The sequence below is a fragment of the Brassica oleracea genome, chromosome C6, assembly GCF_000695525.1.
Source record: "Brassica oleracea var. oleracea cultivar TO1000 chromosome C6, BOL, whole genome shotgun sequence".
NCBI classification, from domain to species: Eukaryota; Viridiplantae; Streptophyta; class Magnoliopsida; order Brassicales; family Brassicaceae; genus Brassica; species Brassica oleracea.
The window spans coordinates 20,872,233-20,884,221 of NC_027753.1; the positions used below are offsets into that span (position 1 = coordinate 20,872,233).

The 11,989-nt window shown below is 37.8% G+C and overlaps 2 protein-coding genes and 1 pseudogene across 2 annotated transcripts; all 3 read left to right on the top strand.

Annotated features, from left to right (window-relative positions):
- Positions 1–1,658: 1,658 nt before the first annotated feature.
- LOC106298386 lies at positions 1,659–3,546 on the top strand (annotated as a pseudogene).
- Positions 3,547–5,415: 1,869 nt separating this feature from the next.
- Positions 5,416–8,082, top strand: LOC106296699 (origin of replication complex subunit 5-like). Its single transcript, XM_013732902.1, has 5 exons — positions 5,416–5,572; positions 5,997–6,806; positions 6,899–7,312; positions 7,458–7,782; positions 7,891–8,082. The coding sequence occupies exons 2-5, from the start codon at positions 6,010–6,012 to the stop codon at positions 7,939–7,941; spliced, it is 1,587 nt and encodes a 528-aa protein (XP_013588356.1). The 5' UTR covers positions 5,416–5,572; positions 5,997–6,009; the 3' UTR covers positions 7,942–8,082.
- Positions 8,083–9,088: 1,006 nt separating this feature from the next.
- Positions 9,089–10,880, top strand: LOC106296536 (lysM domain receptor-like kinase 3). The gene has a single exon (XM_013732683.1). It carries the CDS (start codon positions 9,375–9,377, stop codon positions 10,641–10,643), a length of 1,269 nt encoding a protein of 422 aa, XP_013588137.1. The 5' UTR covers positions 9,089–9,374; the 3' UTR covers positions 10,644–10,880.
- The last annotated feature ends 1,109 nt before the right edge of the window (positions 10,881–11,989 follow it).

Genomic DNA, 11,989 nt, shown 5'->3' on the forward strand with positions numbered 1-11,989 from the left:
AAAAAAAACACAATTAGTAGAAAATTTATATTAAAGATTAAAAATATAAGTAAAAAATTAGAATACTTACCGCAAACTGACGAAACCACAGATGCTGCTTGTCGGTAGGGAAGTCAGTGAAAGTTGGATGTTCCTTGTCGAGGGCCGAGTACATCATACAGTTGATCCATGCGCTGATCCCGTTCCCAGATCGGTTGAACCTAATAAAAAGAACAAACGCTTAATAATGAATCAAATTTTAATGAAAAAAAAAATATGTTTAATTACCATGTTTGACCCCGTCCATGTGGATACGGAGTGAGATAGGGAAGATGGTCACGACCAGGCTGTCGAACCGTAAAAGATTAGACACAGTTGTATTAATGAACTTTGAAAGATTAAAATATAATTTATTCATACTTGAACTTATAAAGGTGAAGGTTCAAATATAACTACGTTAGCGTATTTTGATGTTAGTGTATTATGGATAGTCGACAGAATCTTTTTAGTTAGAGGGAAAAGATATTTTGTAATGTTAATCTAATAATAATGAATGTCATATATTTTATAGTGAGAATTGGATATGTCCAAATTTAAATGACAACATTTTTAAGTAGATAAAAAGTAGAACTCTATTTTAATAGATTAGATTAGCGTAATGTTAGAAAATTTATTGTTTGTTCTAGTTAAGATTGTTAGAATCTAAGTTTGAAAAAAAAATGATTTGTCATTTAAACGCTGTATAAATACCGTATAAATACCTTATAAGCCATAACCATATTATTCTGTTGTTACCAAAAAACATTACAGTGTACTACTGAACAGCATATATACGGGTGTACCAACCGTATTTTAGAACACTAGATTTTTCTAATATGCATGAATGATAAATGTTTATGCATCTGTTTTCATTTCTCTTTGCATGTAACCAAAATATTTCTTTTTATTCATGACGAAGAGAAGTCATGGAGAAGAAGAAGCAAATGTCTATATATCAGAATATTTCTAATGAGGACCTACCTATCTTTTATAGATTCAAACATGAGACAACGAGGAGAGGAAAAAACAAATGAAATGTGTATATACATATTGTGTAAATGTTTGTATTAATTATAATATACCGTAAAGTATTAGACACAGTTGTATTAATGAACGTTGAAAGATTCAAATATAATTTATTCATGCTTGAACTTATAAAGGTGAAGGTTCAAATATAACTACGTTAGCGTATTTTGATGTTATTGTATTATGGATAGTCGACAGAATCTTTTTAGTTAGAGGGAAAAGATTTTTGGTAATGTTAATCTAATAATAATGAATGTCATATATTTTATAGTGAGAATTGGATATGTTCAAATTTAAATGACAACATTTTTAAGTAGATAAAAAGTATGACTCTATTTTAATAGATTAGATAATATAAATTTAATTTAATAGTATAGATATCCAAAAAGATTTTTGCATGTACATTGACCAAAAATATTATTTTTTACAAAACCAGAAAAAGTTTTATCTTATAAATCTACCAATTAAGTTTCGTTATACCATTTGATTAGAAAACAGAATACTATTGAAATTAAAATCAATGAAAATTATTGAACTTATTGTTTACATTCACCAATCTTCTGTATGTACGTTTTAAATTTGATGTAAAAACAAAGCCGTTGTGGTATAAGTAGTATAGAAAGCAAAGCTCACTTCATATCTAATCCTTAAAAATCACCATAAATTTATGATTTTTATTCTGATTATTGTATATATTCCGTTGTTTCTTTCTTGCCTCTGAACTTGCTTTCTCCACAAAATCTCCTACAAAACAAAACATTTTTCTATCTTAACTTGCCTTCTCCACAATTCAAAGCTAATTACTTTTATTCTTATTCGCTCTCTCTTTTGCATATGATTTGGTGGAAGAAGAAAGAAAAAAAAAACATATAATCAGATCTTGTTTTTAGCACAAACCCTTTTTTTATTTCATCTTCCTCCTCGCATCATGTATTGAGATTAAAGTAGCAGCAATCCCAGAGTGAAAGAACAAGAAAAAGTCTGAGACTTTACATCTGGGTTCAAGGTTCAAGGTTCAAGATTAAATCTTAAAATTTCTGCAATGGTTATGGCAGCAGAACCGCAGTTTCATGTTTTAGCTGTTGATGATAGTTTATTCGACCGTAAACTTATAGAGAGATTGCTTCAAAAGGCTTCGTGTCAAGGTAAGAAATGTCTTTGTAGCTTGTAAGAATCCAAGAAAGATCTCAGCTTTTCTATGTTCTTGGTGTTTTGTAGTGACAACTGTTGATTCAGGCTATAAGGCTTTAGAGTTTCTAGGTTTAAGAGAAGGTGTTGAGATTAATGACCCAGATGCAGTTTCTACATCTCCTGTGATTCACCAGGTTCGAAAAGTTTGCTCCTTTCTTAAAAAAGAATCATTTCAATTTTAAATTTACAAGTTTTTTTAGCAAAAAAAAAAAAGTTTACAAGTTTTTGTCTAGTTGAAGTTTGTTTTATTCTGTTTGATTGTAACTTTTTGACAGGAAGTTGAAGTTAATCTTATAATTACAGATTATTGTATGCCAAGCATGACTGGTTATGATTTGCTCAAGGAAGTCAAGGTATACTTGTTTTGTTTGTTTTTGTATAATCAAGAAAGTGAGAATGTCAATTAGGAATATTTTTCTCTTTGTGATTTGTTTTCCTTTATGCTATTTGATGTGTACAGTTGATTGATAACATCTTTTGATTTATTCAGGAATTTTAATATAAACTTCTGTTTTATAATTTTGAAGGAATCATCAGCTTGTAAGAACATACCAGTAGTAATAATGTCCTCTGAGAACGTTCCTGCAAGGATCAGCAGGTAAAGAGCCAATGAATGATTGAAACTTTAAAGCTTGAGTGTGTGCCTCTTTAGGTTGTGCTTATGTGCAGTTGTGGTAATCATGAACAGATGTTTAGAAGAAGGAGCTGAGGAGTTTTTCTTGAAACCAGTAAGATTAGCTGATCTCAACAAGTTGAAACCTCATATGATGAAAACAAAGTTGAAGAACCAGAAGCTGGAAGAGATTGAAACACCTTCAAAAGACGAAAGTGGAACCGTAGCAGCAGTAGTTGAACCAGAGGTTAAAAATTTAACAGAAATCTGAATCAAAATCTTGCCTCTTCAGTCAGAAGTAGAACCAAAACAAATATATTTGCAAGTAGTACAACAAGAGGAGCAAACAGTGAGTAACAACAAGAGGAAGTCAGTGGAAGAAGGGCTATCAACACATAGATCACGTCCTAGATTTGAGGGTATCGCAACCGCTGTCTGATTCTATCGCCATGATGCTTCTTTTTTCGGTATCTCGATTTTAGAGTTTTGTAGGAATGCTTCTGCTGGTACAATACATGATTCCAGTAGGGAATGCAGAGGTGGATGATGATGGTGTATGGGGATGATGTTTATATGTACATCAGTAAATCATCAATGGTGAATAATCCAGTCTCAATTTTGTTCACTCTTTTTTTAGTTTTGCTTTAAAGAAACTCAACTTGTCTTTCTGAAAATGGTATATGAAGGATCTGTCGATCTGTCAGCTTTATTTGGAAACTTTAGTTTTCAATTCAATTTACAGCATTTCTTTTGTCATGTATAGACAAGTACCTGTACTAGTGAACAAATAAGTACAGATCTGGTATATTCTGGTGCAGATGTGTCATGGTTTGTTCCATCATCCATGTACTTGTTCTTACCTAACCTGAAACAGAATTTAAAGACAAGTTGCTCACCGGGTCCTCTTTATTCTCTGTTAACAAATCAAGCATCTTGTTGAAGTCTGTTACAAGTTGGAATACAGATTTAACAACGAATCCAACAATAACGAGTCTCCTCCACCACCAAACTATGTTTTATGGTTACTTACATAGATTTTTCACTTCAAGAACCTATGAAAATAAACAGTGCTTCTTTCGGACCGGTTTTAAAAGCCATATCAGGATCAGAGATAATCATCAGCCTCTTCAATGCCTGTAGATATTCGGACAAGATCTTCCGTCATGCATCTGGCCTCGCGTACAGCTGCAGTTATGCTTGCATGTGACATGAAGCTTGCATCTGACATGAAGCATGGCATGCTTATAAGTGACTTAACACTTCCTAACAAAAGAGAAGGAAGTGGATGACATCAGAATCCAAAACTATCCCAAATACTATTTACAGCTTCTTCAAAAGAATTTTGACTCTCACCAAAACTGACAGCTATGCTGAAATACTTGGTGGTTTCTACAAGATGCTTGGACAGCGCGACCGATCCTGTCATAAAGCTAAAAACTGATTTTGTGCCTGCATTTTTGAGAAATTTAACTATCTATTTTCTATTAGTATATCAGTTAGATGCCTTTTTAGTACCTGATAGAAGTGAAGATGGTGACCTGACCAGCATAATACACTTTCTTTCTGATAAACCTCTATTAAAGGTTATAATTGTTGATCACAAACACCTGCAAAATAGAACTTAGAACACAAGTAACTTTCAGGCAAATTTCTATGCTTTTTCTTTTTGGCTTTTTGATTTATATAGAAAACAAATTGGAACTACACGTTCCTACAAACTTGGAAGCAAATGCATAATGGAAAAGATAATGGGAAAGTGATTCACGTTGCTTTTTTTTTTTTGGCTCAACTTCATACTTTCATTAACCAATTCATGGTACAAGAACTTACTTGACAACAATAGATTTTCACCATAAATGCATTGAGTCGGTCTAGTACCACCCTAGCTCACTTGATTGGAACTAACGTTAACTAACCTTAACTCAATGCATATTGGACCACAATGAGAATGAAACCAATCCATGACTCGGACTGATCCATCTCTTCGACCACACCTAAATTGACCTCATGGCTACTGGGTCATGAACATTAATGTCAATCATTCGGATCCTTAGCTAGGTTCTAATTTGTTTCGGTGAAGTCTTTAATTCATTTGTGTTAGTAGATGATTCACGTTACTTTGTTCCTATCAAATAGGAAGTGAAGTAGTGATCTAATTATTTGCATAAAACATAAATAAAAAGAGAAGACCAAGTCTCAAGACTTAGCGGTTGAACTTTACTTTGAATTTCTTGTGCAGATGAGTCTTCCATAGTTAGCTTTATTTGCTGACTCATCACTTTCACTCTTGGATGAGTAGACAAGTAGTGCATTACTATTTTCCGAGCGTTTTCCAGAATATTTTTCCCATCTAATGTAAGTAGTGAAACTAGTCCTGCGGTTTCGGATACTTAGGTTTATCTGGGTCGGGTATTTTTCGGTTTCGGTTCGTTAGTTAGACCAATAAATTAATACTCTTTGATAATCTTGACCAATAAAATTAGAAAATATTCCCACCAATTGAACTTGCAAAAATAAAGATTCCAAAAACGACGTCGTTTCCCATTTCACCTGAAAGGACACGACTTGGTGGGTTTCTCACTGTTTCTTCTTCTTCCCTCAAGTCGGGGATATTTTTCTGATTTCTCTCAAAAAGAAACCCTAAAAGCCCCTCACCTTCTTCTTCGCGGCTCTTTCTCAATTCGTCTACAGAGGACTCACCCACTAATTGCTCGTGATAAAACGGTACGAATTCGAATTCAATTTTGGGCATGGACTTTCTTTTATCTTTAGTACATTGTACATTGGATTTGGTCGTCGTATCTTACTTAGTGGACGAATGTTACTCTCTGAATAACGTCTAGCTCTTCCAGTATCAATGGTATGCAGTTGTCTTATGTTTGGTTATGCCCAAATCATCATGCTTCCTCTTCTCATTCGCAGCTAATAGTGTTACGTCATTGCCGTATAGTTTATATTCTTGTCTGTGTAAGTGAAGACTGGTTTATTTGCAAGCTGTGCTGCTTTAGTGAGGTTTTGCATCATAGTTGCAACTGATACTACTACTGGGTGCTTTTACCATTTTGCATTTTCTTTTATTCTTTGTAAATAAATGATTCACCTTGTTTGCTCACCAGTGTTCTTGTTACATTCTGACTTTTGGACACAGGTAAAAAACACATATGACGAGAGAAGAGAGTTCGAAAGTCACTCGAAGAAGCACTAGATTCTCATCTTCTGTAACCAGTGACAACCCTGAACCCAATCCCTCCCACCCACCAACCGTTGCTGACCTCACGTTCGGGGAAGAATCCATCACTTTGGATTCCCTTCTCTCCAGTTTCCCAGGCAGACGCTCTCAGATTCTCGACCTGATTCGTCTCATTGGCCCCTTGGACTCCCCTGCTCTTCCAGTAATTCTCTACGGCCACGCTTCCACTGGCAAAACAAGTGTTGTTCTTCAGGTGTTCACGCATCTCAACCGCCCTTTCGTCTATTCAAGCTGCCGTACATGTTGCACTCCCCGTCTCTTGTTCGAGTCGATTCTGAATCAGTTGCTGCTCCATAGCAAGTGTTCTTCAAATGGGTATGCTAGTGCAAAACGATGTGACAAGCCATCTGACTTCGTCAACTTACTTAAAGAAGCGCTTAGTAGTGTGGTGGAGACTCTAAACTCTACTAAGCTGGAGAAAAAACTTATGGGGAAGATGGTGTACTTGATAGTTGATCATGTGGATCTTATCAAAGAGTGGGACAAAGGGGCAATGATTCTGCAGTTTCTTTTCAGTTTGTCTTCAGTTCTGAAGATGCCTCAACTTGGTATAATACTTATCAGCGGATTGCCACCGGATGTGTATTACTCAAACATGGGGTACACAGACCCTCTACCTGTTTATTTCCCTGAGTATTCTGAAGAGGAGCTTCGTCAGATCTTCTTGAAAAATCAAGTTAACAAGAAATTGTACTCCGCGTTTCTCGAGTAAGGCTAATAGTATGATGCTTTCTCTAACCTTCACTCAAATGTTTTATTTACTAATGCAGTTTCTTTGTGTGTGTGTGTGTATCAAACAGTGTTGCATTGAGACCTTTCTGTAGAGTCACAAGGAGAGTTGAAGAACTTTCCACTTCCTTGTCATCATTGTTCAGACAGTATTGTGAACCACTTGATGATTTATCGATTTCGCCTAATGAAGATCTGAAGAGAAGGCTGTATAGCAATCTTAGACCGCATATTACTTCTTGTTTGAATGAGGTATTCAGGGTCTCAGGTCGCCCTCATGATGGTGACACCAGAGGCGAGAGAAGGCAGAAAGCCAGCTACAGTTCTGAGAAAGGTGATGAACTTGAGATCTTGGACTTCCATATGTCTACTTCAGCCAAGTACCTTCTCATTGCGGCGTTCCTCGCTTCGAGAAACCCAGCAACGTTAGATGCCTCGATGTTTGACTCCACAGGAGGCATGGATAATCGTAAAAGAAAGCGCAAGTAAGTTCTTAGAAACAGTATCATTGTTTCTCTTTTGGTTACTGAGTTTGATAACAAGTGTAGATAATGGTAATGGTGGTGTGCTCTCATGATGTATTTGAATAGAATCTGATGTTTTTTCTCCTTTATGATGTTTCCTTCTCAGGGCATCTGAGAAATCGATGGAGAAGAAGGAAATGGCAGAGCAGGAAGCAGTGATGAAAGGGCCTGGAAGCTTTCCACTAGAGAGACTATTGGCGATATTCCAGTGCATTGCCTCTGTAGGAGACTCTTCATTAGGCGAGGAGGAAGATGAAGAAGGAGAAGAAGAAGCTACGGGTTACGACAAGGAGAGTAACAACATGATGTCTGATATTCTGCTTCAAGTGTCGAGTCTTTGTGATGCAAACTTTATGATCAAAAGCGGAAGCTGCCCATTAGAAGGTTCTATTAGGTACCGTTCCATGGTCTCTGAAGATCTTTCTCTGAAGGTAACACACTTTGTTTGCAACTATTGTGTTAAGTAGCATAGGGTGATACAATAGATAATACTCTGATGCACCTTGTGTGCGTTTTTTTGCCTTCGGTTTGGTGTATAGGTTGCGAGAAGCCTAAGCTTTCCACTGTCCAAGTACTTGTATAGAAGATAATATGCTGAAAAGACACTATGTAGAGGCCGTGCGTCTCTAAGCTCTGAACCCGGCTTAGGCAAGAATCGTCTTGATTTTACGGTTTGGGATTTTATTCTATAACACTTAAATTTATTAGAATGTGGTCCAAACTTTTTTTTATTCAGAATGAGATAAATAATTCAAATCTGTAATTCTATTTTTCTAGTTTCTTATTGAAACTGAAGGTAACACCTATCACGGATGGGCGTTACTTGATTACTAATTTGATAGAAAACCAGGACTTGCAGTCTTGCAGTATGGATCATGAGACTTTTATAATTTACATATTTTGTATGTTTCTACATTTTTAGTGAGACATTTGGTAATCTCCAAGAACCTCAATTGAGATCACAATCACCGTGATCACATGAACGAGAATAACTATTTCTCCACCGATTTGCATAAATTTCCATTAAAGGTAAAATCGTCATACACTCATGTCATCTTGTACGTCACTTATTATTACCTGTAGATTTTTATTATTTTTGATTGTCAACATGTGGCGGGTGGCAGCTTTTTATTCGTTAATCTGATCGGTTTGCGTGAACTATTTCCTTTTGTTCTTTCAGTGGATTCATATGGACACGGATAGATGGATCTTTGTAAAGCTAATGGAAATTTGTCTCCGTGAGCTGATTTGATCATTTTGTTTATCTTCAAAACATGTGGAGTAGGCCACAGTCTACACTAGAAAGCTCACCAACCTATAACGAATGATCAAATGGGCAACAAAATTTACTCTATAGAAGAATTACTAATCATCATATTCTTTACCTCAAGCATCCTAGGCCAGCTCAAAAAGTTTCTCATAGCTCGACCAGGACAACATATATTTTGATAAAAAGGAATGTTAATTACTGCTCCCATCCGTTTCATTATAAGTGTCGTTTTGGGTTTGTTCACACAGATTAAAAAAACAATTAATTTTGTACATTTTTTATACAAAAACACCATTACCTATACACCTAACGATATTTCAACCAATAGAAAAATAAATTGATGCATAAAATTAATAAATTTTGCATCGAAAATTGAAACCGACACTTATTTTGTAACGAATTTTTTTTTCTAAAACGACACTTAATACGAAACGGATGGAGTATTTGATTACAATTAAAAAGAACAGACTCTTTTCAACATAAGCTACAGCTATTATATGCCATACAGACATAGTATATTCAATTATCATTACTTTTAACATTTTGTATATCTAGAGTTAAAGTGTTTCAATAAGCTTAAATTACGAGGAAGCAAAAGCCCTCTATAAATTCCCAACAAGAAAGCAAACACAGAAATGAAAAATAGAAAAGAAATAGAGAGACGACTGCTTCCTTACCCGCTATAATGCGCCTATATCCGTGTCCACTATACTACGCCGGTCTCCGTCTTCGCCTCTCTTCGCCGTCTAATGTATGATCTTCTACGACTCCTTCAGTCCTTCACACATTCAAACAAGGAACCTTGTCCGTATGTGTAAATCCAAAATGGGCGTCAATGCTTCAGAGCCAACTCGAACACGATCGCGAAGAAGACAAAACTCGACGAAACGGTCTCCGTCAACGAGCACCACCGATACAACAACAACAAGCTCGAACTCCAACCAAACCGCCGCTACCTCCTCCTCCTCATCCATCGCAAGCCGAACATCCCTCGCTAGTCTCCGACAATCCTTACCCGAAAACCCTCACATATACGACGTCTCCGAGATTCGCACCGCCACCAACAACTTCCTCGCTCACCGCTTATCTTCCTCCTCATCCAAAGCCTCGTGGCGATGCACCTTGCGAGGGAAAGAGGTTGTCGTCTTCCAAAGAAAGTTCCGGCGAAGAATCGCTAAAGACGAGCTCAAAGATCGCCTCTCCGATATCTGCCGGAGCCACCACGGTAGCATCATCAACCTCCTCGGGGCTTCTGTATCCGATCACATCTACTTGGTCTACGAATACGTCAACGGAGCCTCCCTCGCGGACTGCTTAAGGAACCCTAAGAACCCTAACTTCACCGTGCTATCGAATTGGACCTCGAGGATCCAGATCGCGACGGATCTAGCTCACGGGCTCGACTACATCCACAACAAGACGGGGCTAAAGATCGAGAATCTCGTTCACAACCACATCAAGAGCTCGGCGGTGATCGTGACGGAGCCGGATTTCAACGCGAAGATCTGCCACTTCGGCACCGCGCAGCTCTGCGGGGAAACAGACGGATCGAGAGATTCAAGAGCCGTGAGATTCGAAGGAGTGAGAGGATACATGTCGCCGGAGTTTCAGGCTTCGGGGGTTGCGACTCAGGAATCAGACGTGTTCGCCTTCGGAGTCATGATGCTTGAGCTTCTCTCCGGGGAGGAGCCGTTGAAGTATAGGTATGAGAAATCGACCGGGGATTTTGAACGGACTTCGGTGATTGAAACGGCGAAAGCGGTGGTTGACGGCGGAGATGGTGGTGATGTAGAGGGGCGGTTGAGGAGGTGGATGGATCGGAGATTGGGGGATTCATTTCCGGTGACCGTGGTGGAGAAGTTAATGCGGTTGGCGTTGGAGTGCGTGGAGGATGAGGCGGTGAATCGACCGGAGATGGGAAGAGTCGCCGGAAAGATATCGCAATTGTATTTGGAATCGGAGAAATGGTCGGCGAATATGAAACGGCCAATGGATATCACCGTCTCCTACGCTCCCAGATGAGGAATTGTGACACATTCAATTTTATTTCATTTTAATTACTTTTCGTTTTTTTTTCAATAATTTGTATAGAAAAATTTGGAGAGATAACAAACAGAAAATTATAGTTAAAGCACGTAACAAAAAATGTTCTAATCTTTTGTGTATAAACTAGAATATATACCATCATGTTATGAACAATGTGGATTGCTAGAAGCCAAAGGCCAAGACCGAAGCCCATAGAGAGAGAGAGAGACCGCGGCCCAAGGGGAGAGAGAGACGGCCGCCTCTTATGCTTAGACGTTTCCATTTATCTTTCATGTTTATCTATTAGGAGGTTTTCCTTTTCACTCTAGGATTATGATTTGGATACTTTCCTTTTTGTCTATCCTTTGTATCCCCTATATAAGGGAACACTTTGATTCAGAGATTAATAAGATAAGAGACACACGATTTACACTCTTGCACACAACACGTTATCAGCACGATAGCCTCTGAACCCTGAGACCAAAAATCGAAACCTAGAAACCTAAAAGTCTAAGCCGGCGATCCAAAACCAAAACCTTAAACCTAAACCTTGTCCCTTGTTCATCAAGAACCCAGGAGACCCATCTCAGCTTCTCAGATCACGTTCCAGACCGAGAAGGACCGCAACCCAGCTCGCGATCGAACCCGAAACCCGCGAGCTCCGATCCCCGATCAGCCGAGACACCTCCAAGCCGCGATCGACTCCATCCGCGACCCGATAGGAGGCAGCAGACGTCCGATCATCTCAGCTTGAAGTTCCATCCGTTCTCTGGTGGTCCGGTTCATAAACCCCTACTAAACTAAGGTATAAACACAATCTGAGAACTTAGAGAGTAAGAACCCTAATTCCATCATTATGGAAACCATGAAACCCTAAAAGAAACTTAAGACTAAAATCGACAATCTCTAATAACTAGAAACATGAATCGATTCCTATTAGAACCTATCTTGTTTGTTGATTGATTAAATCTGAAATTGGCAAACCCTAAAACTAAGGAATCGAAAACCCTAACCCCTAAAGGAAACACTAGCCGATCTTGCTTGTCTTGATTGCTTGATTTGAATTGAGGTTTAGGAATGATTAGATTGATTGAATTAATCTGTCTGAAACTGAAAATACTTAAGGCCTTGAAACCTTAAACATAAGATTGATAGAAAATTAAAGATTGAAACCCTAAGGATCATAGGAATGTTTTAAAATCGTTTCTGCATGAATCTGAACATGGTATTGCATTCACAACTGATCGGCCAGCATAAAGAAACACATGATCTCAAATCTGATTGCATTAAAACTCATATGGCCGTGTGGCATTAATCATCCTAGTACATGTAGAATTGATTTT

Coding starts and splice junctions, on each gene's coding strand:
- LOC106296699 (XM_013732902.1), top strand. CDS start 6,010: ATGACGAGAGAAGAGAGTTCGAAAGTCACTCGAAGAAGCACTAGATTC. Junction 7,313..7,457: donor AATCGTAAAAGAAAGCGCAA/GTAAGTTCTTAG, acceptor TTTCCTTCTCAG/GGCATCTGAGAAATCGATGG. Junction 7,783..7,890: donor CTGAAGATCTTTCTCTGAAG/GTAACACACTTT, acceptor TTTGGTGTATAG/GTTGCGAGAAGCCTAAGCTT.
- LOC106296536 (XM_013732683.1), top strand. CDS start 9,375: ATGATCTTCTACGACTCCTTCAGTCCTTCACACATTCAAACAAGGAAC.